Source organism: Talpa occidentalis, unplaced genomic scaffold, assembly GCF_014898055.3.
Source record: "Talpa occidentalis isolate TD23 unplaced genomic scaffold, MPIMG_talOcc4v2.1 talOcc4.2, whole genome shotgun sequence".
Taxonomy (NCBI): Eukaryota; Metazoa; Chordata; class Mammalia; order Eulipotyphla; family Talpidae; genus Talpa; species Talpa occidentalis.
Genome location: NW_023602073.1, coordinates 110,496,903 through 110,521,124, shown reverse-complemented (window position 1 = coordinate 110,521,124; position 24,222 = coordinate 110,496,903). Strand labels below are relative to the sequence as shown.

Below are 24,222 nucleotides of genomic sequence, written 5' to 3'. Positions count from 1 at the left end.
AGATACATACTGACTGTTAACTGTTAAATCCTGTTAAATCCTATTTTACTTGGGATGGTAAAATAATGGGTGATTTTTATTTCCTTCCTTGAACTTTTCTATATTTCCCATATTTTCTGTGACACATGCATGCCATTATTGTCATCAGAAAATGCTTTTTAAATGTTCTTTTGAATTTGAGGAGGAAACCAGGAGGTTCCCAAACCCAGCTCATTACGTGAATCTAGAATTAGAACTGTGTTTAAAGAAAACAGTGATCATCTTTTAAATATCAATGTTTAAATGAACATATTGAATGTTAAAATGAATATGGGAAAACACACATCTCATAAGCATGTGCTGGTTGGGGGAAATGGTATAATAGCTTTGGCAGAATCATGAAAATTTTTGAATGTGACCCATAAAATCCACTTCTAAATATCTACCCTAAAGAAACACATATGTGTATAAGGAGGCAAGTGAAAGAAAGTTCAGCAGGCATGGTTTCTAAATGGGGGTAAGCTAGCAACAAGTGTCCATGGGCTGGTGGCGGGGTGGGGGTGGGGGGGAGGTGGCTGTGTGGTCTGCCATATGCAATAATGGAGAATGAAGCCACTAAAAAGAACAGCAGAGACAGATCTCCAGGACATAGTGTTGGGTGAAAAAAAGCAAGTTGCCCAAAGACATCCACACAGTATAAGATATTGTTTATATAGAAAACTAAAACACAGACTTATACTGTGTGTATTTTATGGGGACATATGTATACTTGTACATGCATTGAAAAGGCTCAAAGCAGCCTTTATAACTGAGAAAGTGGAAGGGCATTAGTAGGTAGTCAAAAAAGTATTTAACATTTGAGTAATGTTTCCTTTTTGTACAAGAAGTTAACCATTGCTAATTTATGGCTCCTGTAGCTTAAAATTAATTTAAAAAACCCTCCTCATTCAAGAGAAAAATGGCAACTTTATGGTGGAGAAATCTGGCAAACACCAGTAGTAGCTTCACCACATGATCAAGAGCAACACCCGCAGGCATTGCCATGCCGACAGCGTCTGCTGTACTGTGGTGAGAAGGGTGCTTCCCCTCTGGATCATCTTCCTCCAGATCTATAATCTCCACGCAACCAGACAAACTCAAGTTAGGGAACAGTCTGCAGGCCACCTGGACAGTATCCTGAAGGTCAGCATCCTGTTAACAGGGAAAATCTGAGAAAACCTCAAGAGCTCTGAGGAGCCTGGGCCAACGTGGCGATTCGGTGCGATGTGGCCACCTTGCCAGCGTCCCAGAGCACTGAGAACACATTAATAGAAAACCAGTGCATTCCAGGTAAAGTGTAGTTTACTTAACAGTAATGAACCAATGTTGGTGACAAATGTGCCATAGTAATATCAAAGGTTAATAACAGGAGAGACCTGGTAAGGGATACCTGAGAATGCTGTACTATATTTGCCAACTTTTCTGCAAATCTAAAACTATTCCAAAAGAAAACATTTATCTTTTTTTTTTTTTTAACTCCCTCAGGAGAGGTTACTGGAGAACAGTATTCACTGAGAATTCATCAGGAACTGTTCTGGAGTTTGCTACAATTACTACTTACATTCTCTCAGAGCTGTCAGAATAGACAGTCCTATGAAGTTTGGGTTCTTCCATGCAGAAGGCTCTTCTTCAGAAAGTCATTTTTCCTGGGGAATTGGTTATGACCTGCCAACTTCAGAATCACGATGCTGACCACAACACAGATGCTAAAATTCATACTTGACTGCTACATACTTGCAAAAGAGTAATAGAGCTTCAAAATTTATACCCACATTCCTGTGGCTCCTCCCTGCTGCTACCTGTTTACTCACTCCCAGTCTCATCTGACTGGTATTTTATATTCAGAATGGCAACATGCTACACACCCCCTACCCTGGTGCCCTGATAATGTATAGAGACTATTAACCAAAGCAGAAATGCTTAAAGAGGTCACAAATGACACCCATAGGAAAATATAAAGAAAAGTATATTGGTTGTTGCCTCTGAATTTCCTTTCTTACATCATCCTGTGTTACTTTCTTTTTTAAAAAAAAGATTTATTGTGTTTATTTATGCATACAAGAGCTAGGGTGTAAGCCAGAGGTACAGAGGGATAAGACGATTCACCAGAGACAGAGTGGGGAGCAGAACAGGCAGATTGACTGAAATGCACTGCTGAGGGGAGTAGTGGGTGAGACAGGAGAGGTCTGTTGCACCATGTGGGGCAGCTCCCTGCCCGGGGATTGAACTCATTAAACTCAGTGGCTGTCGATAGCTTCATAGTGCTTAGATTTTTTTTATTTTATTTTATTTTATTTTATTTTATTTTAAATAAATTTTATTTTTATATTCCCCATACAATTGCAACCCCCTTATTTTGACTTCAATCCCTCCCCTCCCCACTCCCCACCCCCCATAGAGTGTCTCTGGTTCATAGTTGTTTGTTGATTTTGATTTTCACTTTCTTATAGTTATTCATTTTCCTGGTCCCTTATTTAAGTTTTCTAGATTCCTGCTATGAGTGAGACCATCCGGTATTTTTCTTTTTCTTTCTGACTTATTTCGCTGAGCATGATCCCTTCCAGTGCCATCCATGTTGCTGCAAATTGCATGTGTTTATCTTTTTTGAATGCTGAGTAATATTCCATGGTGTATATGTACCACATCTTCTTGATCCAGTCATCTATTTTTGGGCATTTGGGTTGGTTCCAAAGCTTAGCTATTGTAAACAGTGCTGCTATAAACATAGGGGTGCAGGTGCTCTTTGGAATTGATGTTTCTGTGTCCTTTGGGTAAATATGTAGGAGTGGAATTGATTAATCATATGGAAGCTCTATGTTTAGTAGGTCCAGAAATCTCCACACAGCTCTCCATAGTGGTTGGACCAGTTTGCACTCCCACCAATAGGAGAGTTCCTTTTTCTCCACATCCTCGACAACATTTGTTGTTGCTGGTTTTTTTAATATGTGCCATTCTCACTGGTGTAAGATGGTATCTCAAGGTAGTTTTGATTTGCATTTCCCCGATTACAAGTGCTTAGATTTAACCTCTTGTGCCACCAGGGAGCGCCCCCCCAACTCCGTGTTATTTTCTGTTCCCTATTTGGAAGGTTTTCTCCAGCCTGTTGGTACAGACTCCTTTCCATTCATCAAATTTCAGCTCAGATGCCCCCATCTCTCCCTCAGAGGGTTCTCCTCTATACCCCTTTGCTCTTTACTCTGAGATCTTATTCACGGCACCCACAAGTTAAAGATGCAGATTTGCTTCTTTCATCACTTTTTAATTGGTGTTTCATTCCCCAGCCCAACACAAGTCCTGGCACAAAGGCATCATCCATATAAAAATCACTGAATGAATGAATACATGGAAAACTGAAAAACTTGCATAGCCTAACAGGTAGGCTGCCCGAGTTATATGTCTTCTCTCATGCTTTGCCTCTAGAATCTATAGGCATTCTAAGTCTCTTTAAGGCAAATATACAGTAAATCAACTTAAAAAATACAGCGTTCACATCTTTCTTTCTTTGGTCAAATCCAAGAACATTTACAGGTCAGTGAAGAGAAAAGGAAGTGGTTTTCTGCCCCACCCCACCTCACCCCACCCCCTCTCTCTTCTCTCTCTCTCTCTCTCTCTCTCTCTCTCTCTCTCTCTCTCTCTCTCTCACACACACACACACACACACACACACTCACACACAAAGAGCCAAGGCTGTTCACAGGCTTTGCCCACATCTTATCTTTTAACACCTGAAAATTCTGTGAATCTGTTCGCCTCAAGGGAAGTGACGTTATTCCTCCTCTCTCCACCAGGCTTCTCCATCCCATGCCCTCATTTCCCCCCATGCTCATCTGCTTGTCAAATTACTCTTTATATCTTCCATCTCTTCTCCAATGCTCTTTCCCCTCAGACTACAAGCACATTTCAGTCTTCCTGTCTTAAATAAGCCAAGGAAGGAAAACTCTTCTCCTGGAGCAATAAGTAATAGACTATAACTTCAAAAATGTTACCGTTGTAAAGACAAACAGCCATTAATTTTGTGTAGAAACTTCCCTTCAGTGTCGAACTTCATGCTTTTGCCATGTAGCAGCCACTTGACTGTCCCCCATCTCTCCCTCTTTTAATCTAATTAACACCTTACTGCCACATTAATCTTCACAGAAAATACAACATGGAAACAACACTTCTCATATAGAATAAAGCACTGATTCCTTAGTTTGGAACTTACCTTCTACACACCCCACCCTACAAAAAAACTATCTCTTCCCTATTTCCATATGAATCTTCCACTCAACCCACTGGACTTTGAACACAAAATACAGTTCCTCCACACGGCTGTTCATGCTTCCTCCCTCGTTCAAGAGATTTTCCCTATAGAAGCAGCCCTGGGAGCTCTTCCCCACCAAACACTCCGAATGTTTAACAACTGACTGACACAAGAGGTGTTTAGCACTAGACTATGTGCTTTGTATTAATATGTATCCTTTTAAGTACATGTCCTGCAGCAGCAATATCTTATATTACACCTTTTTATACTCCCCCTTTAATTTGCATTTAATCCTTTAAATAATGAAACAAATTTGGCTAGATAAAAGAGTGGCGTGGGGGGCTCTGAAAGACTATCAGTTAAATTTCTAAGAGTGGTGGTGAATTGAACAGAAAGGCATATTGGTTATTTCTTCCTTTTGTACCTGGTAGAGCTTGATGTTGTTATAAATATCCTCCCAGATTTGATCATAGTTGCACTGGTGCAAAACTTGGGAAGCCATGAAAGCTGGATGAGAGGGAGCCAGCGTGACTGTCTTTGCAGCATGATCTTGGAGTACTTGCATTACTCGCTCAGGCTTGGAAATCTTGAGTAGAAAAGAGAGAAGGATTGGTTGGGAGAAGGGTTATTCCCTTCATCTCAGCAAGAATTTGATCAGATACAATTGACTAATAAAGAAATTCTAGGTGGGGACTCACCAATTAAAAAATATAAAAACCTCAAATATCATGATTCCCATAGGTATATACATCCATCCAAACTCTAAGTATTCAAAGAAACAGAATTTCACTTAAAAATCTATAATGACACCCTAAATACAATAGCAGGTGGTATCCCCCCAAGGGTGGCACTAATGGAAAAATCAACATCCATCAGTTTGGGGCACAAACGGTTTGCTGTTAGGAAGCTCCCAGGAGATGGAGAAGGCAGCTGTGTACTTGAGGGAAGCACAAACTTTGCAAGGACGCAGACCTAGACTCCTATCCTTGCCGAATCTGGGTTTTTCCATGCAGAGCAGAACAAGTCTACCTGACAAGAATACTAATGATGTCTCTTTCAGGACTGCTACAAAAAATGCCATGCAACACGTGCTGAATAAATGTTTCTTCTTCATTTCTGAAGGTTAAGACTAGAACAATAGTCCGAGTTAAACTACTTTAGTGTTACAAATATTGCTCTATTTCAGTTATTTTAGTGTTACAAGGAACCTCAAAGATCATTTAGCCTAAACTCTATCAAAATCTCAATGGCACTTTTTGTAGAAGTAGAAAAATTCATCCTAAAATTCATATGGATTCTCTAAGGATCCTAAGAAGTCAAAACAATCTTGAAAATGAAGAAAAAATTAGAGGATTCACACGTCCTGATTTCAAAACATATTATAAAGTTACAGCAATCCAAGCAGTGTGGTTCTAGCATATGTTTGCTATGTAGACCAATGGAATGGAATAAACCTAGAAATAAACCCTTGAGTATATGGCCAAATGATCTTAAATAAGGAGTCAACACTACTCAATGTTAAAAGGATAGCCTCTTCAACAAATGATGCTAGGAAAACTGAATATTCACATAAGATAAGTTGGATCCTTATCTTAGACTATATAACAAAACTAACTCAAAGTAGATTAAATATATAAACATAAGACTTCATGCTCTAAAATTCTTATATGTCTTGAAGTAAGCAATGATTTCTTGGATATGACTCAAAATGCACACAAAAAAAGCAAAAACAGACAAATCTGACTACATCAAACTTAAGACTTCTGTATATCAAAGGACACAACCAATTCAATGAAAATCAAGTGACAGAATGGGAGAAAATATTTGTGAATCATATATCTGATAAAGGGTTAATATCTAGAATGTATAACATCTAGAATGTAATATCCAGAATGAAAGAACCCCAACAGCAAAAAAAAAAAAAAATCAAACAATGATTTTAATAACTGGCATAGAACTTCAATTGACATTTCTACAAATACGATATATAAATGACCAGCAAATATATGAAAAGATGCTCAGAAAAACTACTCATCAGAGAAATGCAAAGCAAACCATAATAAGATATCATTTCAAACTGACTGGAATTGCTAATCTAAAAAAGAAAAGGAAAGGAAAAAACTAGCAGGTTTTAGTGAGGATATCGAGAAATAGAAACCCTTATGTCCGATTGGTGGAATTGTAAAATGGTACAACTGCTATGAAAACTATTATAGAGTTTCCTAAAAAAAAATTAAAAACAGACTTAAATTATTTTGCAGTGATTCTAGTTCTGGGTATATATCCAAAAGAATTGAAATTAGGATCTCAGAGATATAAGGTAAAAGCAACCCAAAAATCCATCAATAAATGAATAGATTAACAAAGAGTGGAGGACACATATAAGGGACTATTATTCAGCCTTATAAAGGCTGCAATGTGAATTAATCTTGAGAACATTATGGTGGGTGAAATAAGCCCACCTTGAGTACTCAAATTTATAGAGATAGGAAGCAGAATAGTGGTTGACAGCGGTTTGAGGGAGAGAGAAACGAGGAGATATTGGCTCATGGGTATAGAGTTCCAGTATGCCAGGTGAGAGGAGTTCTGAACAAGAAATGTGGTGATGATGGCACAACAATAAGCAGGGACTTGATACCACTGAGCTGCACAATTAGAAATGGTTAACAGGTAAATTTCATGTCATGTGTATCTTGCCATAATATAAGAAAAGAGGGGGAAATAATACAGAGAGATCCTTTGTGCCCTTCATAGGACATTTTGCAAAACTATAGCACAACATCACAACCTGGATACTGACAGCAACCCAGTCAAGACACAGAACATTTCCATCACAGTGTTCATGCTCTCATGTTGCTCTTTTATTTCTACACTCCTTTCCTTTCCCCACCAGTATCTCCTTAGTTTTTAGAACCCATGAATCTGTTTTCCATTTCTAGAGTATTGTATAAATATATTTATACAATTTTAATGGGATTGGCTCTTTTAACTCTTAGTTCTCTGAAGATTCTTCCAGGTTGTTTGGCATATCATAAGTGCGTTTTTTTTTTTTTGTTTTTTTGTTTTTTTGTGGGACCCTTGCCGGCGGCGGGGGAATGAACCGGTGCTGCAGAGGCTGCGGGCAGCCTCGCAGCCTAGCGCTCAACCACTGTGCCACCAGGGGAGGCTGAGTGTGTTCTTTTTTACAGCTGAATGCTATTCCTCAGTATCAATGTACCCCAGTTAGGTTAACTACTTAATCACCCACTGAAGGACATCCTGGTTGTTTCCTGTTTGGGACTATTGTGAATAAATATGATACAAATATATATGTCCCATAACATGGACAAGCCTCGAGGATATAATGCTAATTAAATAAACCAGTTACAAAAAGACCATTTACTTATATGAGGTCTATAAGAGTAGTCAAATTTCTAGAAACAGAAAGTTGAATGGTGGGTGCTAGAGGTTGGGGGTAGAGAGAGGAGGAAGCACGGAGTTGTTGTTTAGTAGTTTCAGTTTTGTAAAGTGAAAACGTTCCAGAGATCTACTTTACAACAGTGTGAATATATTGAATGATACTGATCTGAACACTTAAAAGCAGTTAAGATTATAAATTGTATGCTGTGAGTTTATTTTTAACCACAATAAAAATAAGATAGAGTCCAATGTTTTTGTCTCACAGATGAGGACACTAAATTTTAAGGTTATGTGACTAGAATGATTATCACATAGAGATTTAATGCTCAAGCTGAACTAAATTCAGCTCTTTTGGCAATTGTTACTCTTTTGAAAGCAAACAGAATTATTAAAGTTTAATAATTAGGTTACTAATTTCTAAGTAAGGGCTGCAGAAAAGTGAATTTTCTACACTTGATCTTAGCCAAAAGGCCGAGAAGCGATAGAAAAGTGAATTTTCTGAGAAGGATTTTGCAAGAATTTTATCTACAAAGGAACATAGTTATTTTCTTACCTTCAAAAACTTAGCTTGAAGTTGCATTAATGCATCTATTCTCCTCTGTTCTTTTAGTTTGGTCAAAAGCTTTTTTTGCCAAGGATCACATTTGGGCTTAATCTGGTGGACAAACACTCACAAAAAGTTATAATAGAACAGAATGGTTCTCAATAAAAGTTATAAGTTATGTGATTCAAGGACCTTCCGATATGGGATCTGGCCTCCATGCTAGAGAATTCGCTAGAACATGTGACGTCTTGGAAAGGCTTCAGCATGGGTTCACAGATGCATGGAGGGAGTTCCTGCCAGGGCCTACCCTGTGAGATGCAGTAGCTTCATCCGGGATGACGCAGCCCCGTTGACAAGGTATATTTCAAAATTAGTTCTATAGCTGTATAGACACCAACATACTAATAACTCTCAGACTTTTATTTCAGGTCTAAGCTCCAGTCTGTTATATCCAACTACTCCTTGAGAGTTATACTTGGATGGCAAGTGCAACAATGGTAAACAAAGTCTGGTGTCCCTTATTCCCACCACCTATTTGCCCAAACTCTAGTTGGCTGACGGCCCTCCTTTCCCTCTGTCCATCTTTCACACACAAGACATAGAACAGCTAATCCTCATTGTTCATGGATTTCATGATTTGCAATTTTGCCTAATCACTAACATTTCTTTGTAACCCCAAAAACAGTTTTGGTGATGCCTTCCTGGCCATTCACAGACATATACAGAACAGTAAAAATAGTCCACATTCCCAGCTGAGGTCAACAGGGTGACAGGCAGTCACCTTTGAGCATTATTCTTTTTTTTTTCTCATCAAATAGCCAAGATCACTAATAACGTGAAGGGCATTTTGACCCAATAGAGAGGGGTGCAAGAGTATGGGGAACTTCAGAGAAGGCAGTCAGTATGGTCAACTTCCTGGGCTCAAGGCAGGAAGGAGCTGGGAAACCCTGAAGCATGAGGCCAGGTTCTCTGCCCTGACTTTTCTGAGAGCAGCAGTTACCAGTGCATGGTCGCAGAGGGTAGTTTGCTGAAGGCATGGAGGTGAGAGGACAAAAGGGACCTGGCGGAGCTAGTATTGCCAGGTTGCCCTGCCTGCTTGGAGGAGAATGTGTGACATCCTTCTGGCATCACTGTCAGGCAGCTGTCCTCACAGGTCTCCTACCTTTATAAATGAAATCCAGTTGGCTTTCTTTTTCAAGGCCATACAAGATGCTGCCAAGCCCCAATTTGCTGCTTTAGCTACCCCAGCATCATAGTCTGGAAATGTTTGCATTCTCTGTTGCTCCATGAAGATGCTTTGAAATTTTTGGGAGACCTAAACAGAATTAAAAAGAGAAGTGTAGCCCAAAAAGAAAGTCTTATGTCATAGGCAATTTCAAAAGCAGCCTTTGAAATACTCTTCGATTCAAACTAATGCATGAAACCTGTCTCTGTGATAGTAGCAGGACCTTAAATGTATATACCTGTTAGGCACACGTGCTCAGCTTATTACCACACTCTGTGTGTGTGTGTGTGTATGTATGTATATGTACATGCACATGTGTTACATGTTCCAATCTCTCCAAAGATTGGCGATACATGTAATATGTTCATTTATATGTATTTTGACTTGGATCCTAAATGGGAAGTAAGCTGGCTGCCTTTAGAAATGCATTCACTTTTTCTGGCCACCTTGTAAACTGTGTATCTAAGTATTAGATAAACCCTGCTCCCAGCAGTCTGACCAAAATGTTGCTGGCGAGAAGGATCCAGATGCTAGGACCTGTTAAAACCCTCTATGTAATTCGTCAATCCTGTCACGTCTCATTTCAGACTGAGGCTACCAGTGATTTCTCTGACTTAATTTCCTACTGCCAAAAATGAAAAATAAAAAATGCTGAGCCCTTCCCCCTTTGTTCTCCAGAGCCCACCCGTGCCTACTGAGTCTGGGGAGAACCATCATCATTATACTGGCCACAATGAGTCATGATTTCCTCACTACTTGCCAAGCCTCTTAAAGGCACAGATTATGGATCTCAAGAATCTACCACATAGTGATGGGTGCACAACGGAGTGAATGTAATTCATACAAGTGAATGGTCTTGAATTATATACTTAGCAGTGATTAAATCATAAATCTTAAATCATAAATCTTATGTTACATATATTCTATTACACACACACACACACACACACACACAAACCCCACCACCACCGCAGTGCCGGCATACACAAGGACCTCAACAAAAGTTTCTGGAAGGAATGAACGAGTTCGTGAATCTCATGGCTTGATTCTCTGAGTGAATGTTTGTACTTTCCAGGCTGTACTTTCTATGACTGTTGCCCATGTGGTTCTTAAACATTTAAATATAAATTAGCTAAACTAAGCAAAGTTTCAGATTGAGTTCTTCAGTTACACCAGCCACTTTTCAAGTACTCAACAGCCTCCTGTAACTAGTGGTTGACAGCAGGGCAGCACTGATACAGATCAGATCCTCCAGGGCAGGAAGTTAGGTGAGAGTATTCCCCTCAGGGTGAGGTGGCCCCTCAGAGTGGGGTGGTTCACTGCTTCTCCCAGGGTCAGATAGTGATTTGGCCTCTGCAGACCAGATGGTCTCTGCTGCCACCTCTTAAGGTGGTGGTTGTAGTGGGACAGAAGCCATAGATAACACATAAATGAATGTCATGGTTGTGTTCCCATAACACTTTAAAAGAAAAATACAGATGATGGGCTGCTGAATGCAGTTTGCAGACACTACTCTAGGGCATTAGAGAACCAGAATAAATAGTACTCCTATATAGGAACTCTTCCAACAATAGGAACTCTTCCTACATAAAAAATGGTTGTAATGTGATTGATTTTCTTGGGGGCACAATTAGCATGGTGCATAGTACTGTTATAAGAAAATCAAAAGTGCAAGTTTTCTCATTGTAAAGATAAGCTGTTCTTCGGGAAGAAGGCTGCTCTGTGAGAGTAGACAGTCACATGTTCTCTGCTTATCACTGAGTGTCTACTGCATCGTAATTTATTTTTTATTTTTCTTGACACAATTAAACATCATCTGACTGTTTTTTGACAATCATGACACTTGGTGATAATGAGGGTTATTGATACTTGCTTAGAAGAATTCTGCCACAAGTAGTGGTGCTAGTGATAGGGAAAGACAGGCAAAGAGTAAACGCAATCCTCTTCAGAGAAACCAGAGGACACAGGATACCATCACTCCAGTGACCTCAAAAGCCTGTGCTATATAGTACAATAGTAGAGATAATTCTGGTAAAAGAATGCTGGAATAAATACTCCTGCCAGTAAAACCTCAAGGTCAAGGCAAATGGTGATAAAGCAGGCAGACTCCTCCTTTCATGAAGTGTATTCAGAAATATTCAAATTTTATTTTTCCTTGTTTGGGTCAGTCTGTTAATTGCTTTGACCCAGTGAGAATATGTGCTTGCAGATATTATATACTCAGAGCTAGAAATTTTTCTTTATTGTTCTAAGTCTGGCTAAGAACTTTGCTCTAATAAATCTAAAGTTCTCTACCCATGATCCTCTTCTTCCCTTTGAAACATGTTTTATCAGGATTTCTGATAATAGGAGTTATTTTTTAGGAAGCGCATCACTGTGTTACAAGAGCAAACTTCACTACACAGTATACACTGTGATGAATAAAAAGCATCTTGCCGATAGGAGAGACATTGCAACCCTTTCTGAGAATCGAATAGCTTTAGACACTCGAAAACTCTAGCACACAAATTTGCCAAATCTTGGTGTAGGGTAAAGAAAATATCAGGCTTTTCTGCCCTTCTGCCATCAGGATAGATGATGGATCCTTGTCCTGAATGCATGCCTGATGGCGGGCACCTGGACTAGGGTGTGGGCATAGGTAGATGGGATTCACCTGGGCTAAGACTGTGCTTTTAAGGGCGGCGTCACGGGGACGCTAGCAGCAGCAGTAGAAGCCGAAGCAGAACCCGAAAGAGAAGCCGAGAAGCAGCAGAACGAACGCTAGAGAGCCCAGATAGAGTGAAGACTTGCTGGGGGCTGCACCAGCCAACACCCCTGCCTGCCATATGCCTGGTGAACCCCAATAAAAAACCTGCAAAACTACTGAGGACTCTGACTCCTCCTTTACCCGGTCTGCATGGGATCAGAAAACCTGTACTGTGTCCATTCCTGCCCCTTACACTTGGCTACATTTACATCAGTTATTATGGACTACAACCGATATTTTTTCATAAATTCTGAAAGGAAATAAAAGCCTACAACCCCTCAGGGCTGGATATTCAGGAGTCCCATTACTCACATAGAGAGGAAGTTCAACTGCTAATCTAAATCTTACCAATTACTATGCTATTTATCTTCTAAAACAATTGTGGCAGTATAGATCTCCAACTTTGGGGCAAATGATGAGGTTTTCTTTTATGAACACCTCTATGTATATGTATTAAGAAAGAGTCCATCAAGTACCAAGGAAAAAAGTTCCATTTCCTTAGCGGCACCCACTAGCTCCTCCACGTCATACGGGATATTGAAATGGGAGAGCAGGCGCCTCAGCTGAGGTTTCAGGTCTTCTGTTTCTGTCGTGTGTTGGGGTAGGACAAAAGGAGCTTCTGTTCTCATCGACCCTGAAAAAAGTTCAAGTCAGGAGTATTAAGATCATTGCACACCAGCTGGGGGAGGAAAGGAACAGTCCTTGAGATAACTGGAGGCAGGGCCTCCTCTGTTGGCAAGGAGGTAAGTCTGTTCCTGACCCAACCTTCTTGGCCACAATTTATGGACTGCACCTCACTTGGCCTTAGACATCACCTTAAACATCCCTCACCACCCCTATCTGACGATTCCTTGATGTTGGTTTTCTGGGAGAGGAGCAAGAACCCCTTAGCTTCTCACAGCCTGCAAGAGAAAATCAACAGACCCTTTAGGGACTGACTTAGTGGGAGCAGAGCTATTTATAGTCTTTCGTGGTAAACAAAGAAAATGACATAATCAGCTAATCAGAACAGCTGAATGCTTTCTCCTGGCTCACTCCTACACATCATTAAGGACCCAGTTTAGACGCCCTCTCTTCTGTGGTGGGTTTGCTGCCTCCCCAGATGCACCCTGCCTGGACCCCACGTAAATATGTCACGCAGAGTGAAACGCTGATCAGGTTTCTTAATCATCTGTAACTAAGGGCAGGAAGACTGTCATATTGATTCAGGTAAGGGAAGTCTTCTTAAATCATGTGATGTTAAAACTGGAAGGACCTTAGTCATTTAATATGAAAGGCTTGGGTCTCCCTTGGCGGTGCAGCGGTTGAGCGCCGGTTCAATCCCCGGCCACCGGAGAGGGTCCCACATGGCGCGACAGCCCTCTCCTGCCACGCCTGCTGCTCCCCTCAGCAGTGTATTTCGTCACTCAGTCTGTTCTGCTCCCCGCTCTGGCTCTGGTGAATTCTCTCACCCTCCCGCGCTTCTGACTATACCCAGTGCTTGTATAAATAAATAAATAAATAAATCTTTTTTTAAAAAAATGAAAGGCTTATTTTGGAGATGAGTAAACAGAACCAAGAAGAGGAACAGCACAGTGAGGCTATGACAGGAGCAGGTCGAGAACTCAGTACATCCAAACTCAAGCTGAGTAAATGATTTTCAGGCTTTTCTACTCTCACGCCATTAGGATTGATGATGGATCCCTGAGGTGCTGAATGCATGCCTGATGGTGGACACCTGGAGTAGGGTATGGGCACGCGTAAGTGGGTACGCCTGGGCTGAGACTGGGCTTATGAGGGTGACGTCACGGGGACGCCAGAAGAGCAGAGAGGAGAAGAAGAGAGAACCAAGAGAGGAGCAGAGAAAAAGGCTGTGATAGAAGGCCGGAGAGCTCAGACAGAGTGAAGACTGGCCGGGGGCTGGGAGGCCTGCCAGCCTACCAGCCTCCCCCCCGCCGGGCCTCTGCCTGCCGTGAACCTGGTAAATCTCAATAAAAGTCTGCAAAAGCCACTGAGGGCTCCAGGACTTCCCCTTAACCCCATCTGCTCGGATCATAGAGAAACTGCTCTGTGTCCTCCTGCCACTACAAAGTTCATTGATTTTTTTCTTGTCTCTTAATTTTCCAGTTATAACAATAGAGAGAACAATTTCTAAGAGAAGTATTTGTTGTTGTTTTTCCATCATAAAATATTAACTTTTGGTTATTTAAGAGATTTGACATTTTGGTGTTTAAAAAATTTCAAGCAAGATCATGTGACAAGACAGTACATGTACAAATCACAATTTTCTTTTCTCCATGTCATCACAGGAGAATGAAGACTAATTTCTTACCTGAAATGCTGGCATCTGTAGGGCCTGGAGATGCAGAACCCTGTATGTCAGGGTCAGTATCTCCAACACAGAACTTCTCATTTTTCTGACTAACCTCAAGGACTTCATCGACAGTAACCCTCAGCACTTTGGAAATAGGCAGATACTGGAGTGCCTGAGGAAGGAAACATTCAAAAGGTGTCTGTCAACTCAATTCTTATAGAAGTTTCCACACATAAATTCTGGGAGAAGTCTTTGCTTTGATAGAGAAGGAAAGAGATAGATGTTGGTCTCAGGAGTGTGCCAGATAATCAGAAGCTAAATCTGCAGCTGGAAGACCTGGTACTGTCACCACTTCTAAGTGACCTTCACCTTGGACCAGATGTACACTGATCAAGCACCCATAATGGACAAGATACTGTGAGAGGTGCTAGGGATGCAAAGAAGTGCAAGCCATGTACCAACCTCAGAGTTCACAGGTTAGCAGAGAAGCCAGAATAATGAGCAGACTGTTATGTGACTGGGAAGCACAGTATTAGAGGTGCACCCCATTTTCACAGACTAGGGAAGAGATGAAATAAAAATGACAGGCAGGTTTCTGGTTTGGCTCACTCCATAGATGGAGCTACCATCCACTCTGTGGGTGGTGTTGTCACTGAGATAGGAGTAAAGGAGTAGGAACAGATTTAGGTGGCAAAACCACAATCTTTCTAAAATGGAAATGTGATCCTGTCTCCCCTTTCTGGTGTCTCTAGCCTGGGTTAAGGCCACTCCTCTGTGACTCTTTGCCTGTACTTACACTTAATCTGTTCTTCTTATCACATTGTATTTCAGTTTCAAAGGGACTATTGTTTTGCCCCCTTTCCTTCTAGCTTGGGGCCTAGTTACTATTCAGCAAAGACCAGACCTTTTGCTGCAAGTTGGCCCAGAACACACCTGGCATATATCAGACCCTCAAGAGATACTGTGAAATAAAAAGTAGATCTATATCTGAACATGATAATGAAATCAAGAACTTAGAGTGATTTGAAATAGCACAGAAGCAACTTTCCAAATGCTAACTTAATGAAGTGATTGATTAGAGCAAAGTTCCAAAAGAAAACAGTGAATGTTATTTTCCTGTCATTTGTGGGGCAGGTAGAATACAGAAACTTGACAATCTAAAACTGGGCAACAGTGTGAGAAAACAACATGTTGACCATTGGGGAGGACACTGTGTTTCAAGTAACATGCTTCACATACCTGCAGATAGTGGTGAATAGTCCTGAGTGAGTGCAGGTGACACACTAGCCATTTTGTGTAAATGGTCAGGTCTTCCTGTGTCACTAAATTAGGAGGATTGTTTTTTCCCATAAGGAAGTTTTCTCGAGCAACAGACAATCTTTCAGCTCTTTGAAGGGCATCATTGTATTCCTGCATAATGTAGGCAACTTGTTTCTATTGAAGAGAGATGCAAAGACAGAACTTGGCTATTTGCAAGTCTTATTATCTTACTCATTTGTTGCCAAGCATAGAGAGGAATGCTGTTTGGAGGCCAAATAAAGGGCTCTTGGAATATCAGAATTCTCACATATTCTGAATTCGACTTACAAGGGCAGTGACCAGCAAAGTCAGCGCATAAGGATATTTGGTAACTGGAGTCAGTGTCTTAGCTTGTTACCTACAGCAAAGGAGGCCATATCTATGAAGAAAAGTGCATTTTCTATCACACAAACCTTCCTCAAATCCCATTCTTAAAAATAGGTACCCTTATCTTCTGTCACAAGCACGACAGGCAAGTGGGTTAGTTCCTGTTAGTTCCTTTGCCATCTTTAGCTGTGACTTAAAATTTTTTGTCAAGCTATATACTGTTGGTGGGAATATAAATTGATGGAGCCATTATGGAAAACAGTACAGAGATTCATCCCAAAATTAAAAATAAAACTACCATATGATCCAGCATTCCACTTCTGGGGAAATGAAATCAGTATCTTGAAAAGATATCTGTATTCCTATATATATTATAACATTTACTTACAGTCAAGAAAACAACCTAAGAGTCTGTTGATGGATGAATGGATAAAGAACATGAATTAGATAGACAAATAGATGATAGGTAGGTAGGTAGACAGACAGACATAGAAATAGATATCTTACCTGATACATATATACATGTATATATATATATATATATATACACACACATAGATGTGGATATACAGAAATACCAATAATACATACAAATGGAATATGATTCATCCATGAGAAAGAAAATTCTTACATCTGCAACAACATGGATGAATCTTGAGAACATTTTGCCAAGTGAACTATGCCAGATAGAGAAAGACAAACACTGGCTGATCTCATGATATCACTTACATGTGGAATCATAAAAAGCCCAAGTCATAAAAGGAGAACAGAGAATGGTGGTTACCAGGGGACTTTGGGGAGGAGGTGGGGAGATATTGGTCAAGGGGTACAAATTTGCACTTAAGTAGGATGAATAAGTCTAGATATCTAATGTACAGGCATGATGTCTATAGTAATATATAGACAAACTTATCAGTCATTTTGACTCATTATAAAAAATAGACCACGGTTTATGTTTATGGGTTTCCTACCTTGTAAAGAGGATAAAGTTGCTCCATGATCTTACTGTGCTGGCAAAATCTCTTCCACCTAAGCATGTGTAAATATTTACTCTGGGCCAGCTGGGTAATTCTCTCTGTATAATACTTTAACAACAACAGCAATAATAATTAACAGTTAGAAGAGAACTATGATGGAAAGTTTGAATTCAGTCTTAAGAACACTAACAACAGGGAAATCAGTATCTGGTTGTTGGAAAAGTATATTTTTTCTATATGAAAACTATAAAATTAAGAAACCTGCTCAATATATCACTCAAATTTAAATGAAGAAAGTAAGCATTTCTAAATCTATATAATCTGTTGCCAACCGAACAGATTGGAGTCTAAAATATAAAGCACATTACAGGCAAGACATTCTATTTATACTTCAAAATAGTTAAATAATCCAACTTTTAAAATATTTTATTTCTGATGCTAGGGCTAATACTGGCTATGATGGAATAGGTAGGACCAGACTTATCCTTCCATGAAAAACAACAGAAAACAGAACAAAATACACAAAGCAAATGTTTTTTGATATGGGACAACAGGCAGTGTAGGACTGTGGTTCTTGGGAAAAGGGAAACTCATGAAATGAGCCCAATAATCACCCTGGTTTTCTGCCTAACCAAGGCAGTTTCTGAATCATGGTGTGGGAAGTAGAATCCTAACCAAAGAATGATGGTCTCTCTCTGTTAAGGAGAGAGAAATTGAAGTTTGGAAAGCTATTCAGCTGGAGTTTGCAGGGCAGAGCATTGGAGGAGAGGAGGTTATGCAGGGAAAGGGCTCCAGAAACCTGCACAGGGGTCCCTTGAATGTCTTGCAGAGTGCTAAGTCATGCATGCAAAGGATGAAACTCCAGGAGCCTGTGCAAAGAGTCAACGACAAGAGAACTGTTAACTGAGCAGTTTTTGGAGTTCATGTAGGGCTAGGAAATGCTCTGATTCCAATCAGAGAGTGAAGAGTCCTGAGGCATTCAATGGAGACAACAGAGGGGTCACACTTTAGTAATAAGGATTTAGTAATAGAATAAAGGTCATCTTAAATGTGTTCTAACCAGGCTTAAAACCAAGTCTTGAAAGTATGAAGACAATATGCAGGTAAATTAATTGCTTACCAGAATGAAGTCTAACACTCTGTAAAGAAATAGAATTATGTAAAATTGACACTGTCTGGTACCCAAACAAGAAAAATAGTAGATATACAAAGAAACAGGAAAAGTGTAATCTATAAACAGGAGAAAATTAATGAAGAGAAACAGAAACAACAATGGTACCAGTGATGAAATTAGCAAACAACGACTTTATTTTTTAAATTGTACCTTTTTTTTTTTTTAAATTGAGGTAATGGAGGTTTATAACACCAGATATGAGTCAGAGCTACAGGTTCACACCTCTTCAGATGTGTTTCCACATGACTCCCACCAGCAAGTTACCCCTAGTCCTTAACCATAGTCCATTGGTTCTCCCTCATCCCTTTTCTCTGTACCCTACCCCTCTGGTAACCTCAATTCTGCAGCTATATTTCTAGAGTTTGTTTTGGGTTAGTTTTATCTGTTTGTTGTCAAACAAAGACTTTAAAAGAGCTAATATCATTATTAATATGCTCAGCTATTCAAGAATTGAAAGGCAATTGTGAATATATTGAGAGAAATGAAAACTATTAAAATAATGAAATAGAACATCTACAAATAAATGAGATGAAAAATTCACTGGAGGGACAGACAATACATAACAAAATGGTTTGCAAACCATTTTGTATACAAAATGGTTTATATATGTATACAAAATGAAATATTGAGAACAAAAGACAAAACAACAGACCCTCAGTCATTTATGAAACAATATGAATTTATTTAACATGTGTAACTGGAGTATCATAAGCAGAAATGAGAAGAAAGTATATTTGAAGGCATAATGGTGGAGATTTTTCAAAACTTGATGAAAATAATATCATAATCCAAAAGACCAACCAACTCCAAGCAAGAAAAACATGAAAAGTTCACCAAGGGATGTCATAATCAAGCAGCTTAGTAAAAAAATTGTAAAAGCAGCCAGAGGATGAAAGGATGTGTTGTGTTAAGGAATGGAAACTATACAAGCCAGAAGACAAGGGAGCAGCTTCTTTAAAGTGATAAAAGAAAAAAGTTATCAACTTGGATGCTGTACTGAACAAAGATATCTTTTCAAAATGAAGGCAAAAATATTTTTCAAAAAAAGAAAGACTGAAAGAATGTGTTCCTGGCAGATCTTTACTATGAGAAATGTTAGAGTTAAGTTCTTCATGCAGAAGATAAACATTATATGTGATGTTTATATGGTAAGACTTAGATTTCATCAAGGTTTCTCAACCTCAGGATTATTGACATTTGAGACTAGATAATGCCTGTGCATTGTAGGATATTAGCAGCATCCTCGGTTTCTATCCACTAGATACCAGTGGCAACCCCAAATTGTGACAACGAAAAATGTCTCCAGATACTGCCAAATGTCCCCAATCCCCACCCTTTGATTCTCTCTGATGACAAACACTGATCTACAGAGAAGTTAAAAGTACCAGAAATGGTAAGGAAAGAGTCCTGGATGAAGCCAACAGTTTGACTTACAAATAGAATCTCAACATCTTTTGTTTCATTGTGATTAACTTCTTAGTTAATATTAACTAATTTCTAAAGAACTAATTTGAATGCATAGCAAAGCTATAACAACACAAAGAGTAAAGAGCAAGGAATTTTAAAAGTCAAAACAGTAAGTGGTCATTTTGGAAAATCTAGAAAATACTTAAAAGAAGAGGAAATTAAGTATGCTGTCGTCCAAAGAAAGATTGTTACAAACATTTTAGTCTATGTCCTTCAAGTGATTTTCCTATGCATTATGTGACCACTATTATGATAGGCATACACAATGTTGTTAACTAATGTTACATAAAAACATAATTCCCTATTATGCCAAAAAAAGTTTAAACCAGAATAATATTCTACCAGGGACCAGTTTTTATTAACCCTTCTCCTATTGTTAGATATTTAGGTAATTCCAATTTTTTAATTTTTATTACTATGATGCAATAATGATCTTTATGCAAAATCTCTCTCCCTGTGTTTTGAATTATTTTCTTAAGAGAGTTCCAGAAATACCTTCTCTAAATCGGCCAACAGTTTTCTGAGGACAGAGACTTAGTGTTGCAATGACTCATCGCACCAGCACAGGGAGTAATTAGTAGAAACTTCAATTGGTTAGTGACTATAACTAAACTGAACTATCGTGTGGGTCTCTAACAAAGAATAGAATTTACCATACCAAATACTGCAAACTACATATGTAGAGAAAATCCCACTGTGGCCAGGGGATATACCAGAAAGCCAACTTCGTTCATATATTTCTATAATTTTCAAATCTACTTTTCAAATTTCAAAATGACCCTTACCTGCAACAGAAGCAAAGGTAAATTTTCAGGCGTGTACTCTCTTCTTAGGCAGCTCTCTAGCTCCCTCTGCATGACATCTGCTTGAACGACAAGGGGCTTTGGCTCAGCCACCTGAATCCGTGGGCAACCATGCAAAGGGAAATAAGGAAATAAAATCATCAGGGTTTATCACAGAAAATGCCATACACTTTATGTGAGTTTTTATACAACACATGGTGATGTTATGCCACACCTCCAAAATAACAAATTGAACATCACAAATCAAGAACTGTAAAATTGAAACCGTGAAAAAAAATCAGTTATCTCCAAGGAAGTTGTAACTCAGCACTAAGCTGACTGTTTGGTTATTTGTTCTCATAACCACTGTCAATAGCATCAGATGTTTGTTTGCAAGAATTAACATTTCTTGCCACACATTTCTTTTCTTTTTTTAAGATTTATTTATTTTATGCACACAAGAACTGGGGTACAGGCCAGAGGTATGGGGTGTGTGTGAGAGGATTTACCAGAGACAGAATGGGGAACAGAACAGGCAGATTGACTGAAATACACTGCTGAGGGGAGCAGCAGGCGAGCCAGGAGAGGTCTGCTGTGCCATGTGGGTAGCTCCCTGGCCGGGAAGCGAACTCTTGCTACAGTGGCTGCAGACATCTCATAGGTTGCGTCTTAACCCCAAAATCTAAATTGTTGTTATATTGAGCAGCTCTCTCCCCTACTCACCTGTAAAGTTTGCTTTAGTGCCAGTTCTCTTTCTCTTCTAAAGTAAGAAATGTCCTTTGGTATTCGAACAGAGCTGCAGAAAGTTGCATGCAATAGAAGTTGTCATTACAGAAGTTATAATAAACTTGATTATAAATAGGCCCTGCTTCATTTGTAATCCTTCAAATCTGTTCATTTCTAAATAACCATGTATCACATTATACTGGCTTGTTGGGGACGTGACAAGGCCACAGGCTCCTGTTTTCAGAGGGCTCTTATGTATTCTTTGTTTTTGCTAAATCTTTCTCTGGGCCACTTTTTCCTCTCTTCCCCACATTGACACAGTCTTTCCTTTTACCCAAAATTCCCCTCTCTCTTCCAACTCCAGAGTACAGGAAAGGGCATAATGGTGAGAATTTTTATTTTCCCCACCTGTATTTCCGTAGCCTTATTGCTAACAAGTACTGTGCTTATCAGACATCGATCTCAAGCTAATTGACACTCTTATCTTATCGTTTAAATAAAATCTTATCATTTAAATAAAATGTTTTTATTTTTGTTTTTGCTCAAATATCGAGGGTGAAAGTGACTTTTAAATGTCAGAAATGTAATAGTTTGGAAAAATATTTTAACCAGTTTATGCTTCAGAAAACTTATTAATCCCTAGGAAAAACAGCGGAGGAGCCTGCTTAAGCCTCCTGGACCTGTGATGAGGGAGCCGTTTGCGCCTTAGGCTCTGACACAGGAGGCACCAGCAATACCCCAGACCCTGGGTCTGGTAAAAAGGTGGGCCCCACAGTCGGGAGGAGGAGAACTCCTCATTTGGTGTCAGCTCTACACCTAAACTTTGAGAGCATCAAGAGACAGCAACCCTGGTGTAGTGGCCACTTCTCAAGATGGAACTTTGCAAACATCGCAAGGTCATTCTGGAACACATGAAGGAAGCCACCTAACGATCTGAGGAGGATTACAGGCAGTAACATTTAGGTTAATGTTCAGATGAGCCTATCAGCCCCCATGGATAAGTCTCAAGGGATGATGAAAATACTATTAGTTTTGCACCCTCGACAGCAGTCCCTCCACCCCAAACCCCTGGAGGCAGTGGTCCTGGAAAAAGGGCAATAGGCTGATAGGCAGGAGGGGCCTCAGCCTTGTGAGCCTAGCAACCCACTGAGCCATCTGTGCGGAATTCCCATCTGCGGTTGGAGATAATGCCGTCTTATCTCCTCGCACTGTTGCTTTGTTGAAAAAGAATTATTTTTTTAAATAAGGCAGGCTCTGAAAGTGCCTTGAGAGTAAAAACATTGATAAAGCAAATGTATACTTTCTGTGATTACTGGGTACCCGAATCCTGATTAGCCTCATGGAGGAAAAGAAACAGGAACCAACTCAAAATGGGATGAGCTATTAAACAGGCAGTCGGGGAAAGAAGAAACCCACTTCTTTACTGTCCTGTTATCTGGGGAGATTGGGCAGGGCCAAGGCTTACTCTCCCAACCCTCTCTTACTCAGATCATGTCTTTCCTCTCAGTTCACCTCCAAGTGTCTCTGAAGGCTCTTAAAGAAACTGGTGAACAGCAAAGTTGTGCACATCAACCCATTAAAGAGACCATGTTTGTTCAGAAATAGACATTGTTTATTTAACAAACATTCACTCCTTTTTTTCATTCAACAAGCAGTAATGAAAAACTTAACCCTCTCAAAGACCTGGGCTTATGAGGTAAAATGAGGGGGGAAATATAAAACAAACAAACAAAAAAGTAAAACCAGACAAGCACACAGTCATCCTTTACTTCTCAATATTTATTTTGGTTTAGTGGTGAAAGACAATGCTAAATTGATGATCAGGAGCAGACATTTTCCATTTTTCTTTGTCTCCAGAACCTACTACAACACCTGGCAAAAGTATTTATTGGAGTAATTAGATCTTCCAGGTGTATTGTTTGGTGGTTTTAGGGATTAGAGAAATACAGGTATCCAGAGATTTCCCATCACTGTGGCCTAAAAAGCCTTCAAGAAGCCTTTCTTATAGCAATGTACCTCAGGGAGCTGGGGAGCTGCTTGCTCTGACTTTAATTGTAACAATATTAACATTTGATCTGTGTGTGGTGTGTAAGTTTTCAACATGCTGTAATACAGTCAGTAGTCATAAGGCTGGCAAGGTACTCATTTTTAATCTTGTTTTTCAAACAAAGAAACCAAAGTTGAGAGAAATTATGACATGCATGGTTCAATTTCCTTTCTATTTCATCATGAAATCTGCTTTGTATACTCAAGTGCTTTAAATATCAAACTTACAAAACATATTAAATGCTAATGCACCTATTGACTGCTGCTGCTTCTCCTGATCTTCCCTCCCCAGTCCACTGAGTTTACTCTGCTATTCAATATAACAGGGTCCTCAAATAATTCCTCTTGGTCTTTTGTGGCAGTAACAGAACAAAGGGGTATGCAAGGGATATTTGCTATTGATACTAAGGGGCTGATCTGGCTACACCATCCAAAAGAACTAACTATAGAAGAGCTCCTTAACAGAACACTTCACATTACCAAATTCCTAGCCTTATTTGTTGTGAAATTCCTCATCAAAATTCAAGGTCAAATTCAACTAAAATATTATTGAGTAAAAATATCTCTTTTCATTGAGTATTACTTGTATAATAGCTTCTGCAACTTGAAGACAAATGTAAGCGCACTTTTCCTTTTTATTTGGTAGAATATTGCCTCTAAGTGCCTTGACAATTCTGGAATATAGGAGGACCTGAGGAGCAGCGGCCAAATTTGAGCTTGAGCTAATGCCAGTTGTCCTTGTGATGCCCTGATGGAGATAGTGTAGTGAGAGTGGGCATGAAAGTCTGGGAAGACTGCCTGCACACTGCCACTATTTACCAGTAAGGTCCACGAGCTGTTCCCTGAAGAATCCCCTGTTCTTCTATTTCAGACTTCAGTTCAGTCAATTGCAGAGCCAGTTCTTTCTCCAACAGTTGGATCCTTTCTGTGGATGCAACCTTGTAAATTTCATCCAT

General features: G+C 39.6%; 1 protein-coding gene and 1 pseudogene across 1 annotated transcript; both read right to left on the bottom strand.

Annotated features, from left to right (window-relative positions):
• Positions 1-903: 903 nt before the first annotated feature.
• LOC129146287 (putative uncharacterized protein C6orf183) lies at positions 904-24,222 on the bottom strand. Its single transcript, XM_054698159.1, has 10 exons — positions 24,086-24,222; positions 21,218-21,290; positions 20,498-20,608; positions 15,708-15,902; positions 14,487-14,640; positions 12,652-12,809; positions 9,367-9,519; positions 8,214-8,315; positions 4,686-4,847; positions 904-1,170 (listed from the first exon to the last, which is right to left on the bottom strand). The coding sequence occupies exons 1-10, from the start codon at positions 24,220-24,222 to the stop codon at positions 904-906; spliced, it is 1,512 nt and encodes a 503-aa protein (XP_054554134.1).
• On the bottom strand, positions 7,974-8,143 carry LOC119253662 (U2 spliceosomal RNA; annotated as a pseudogene).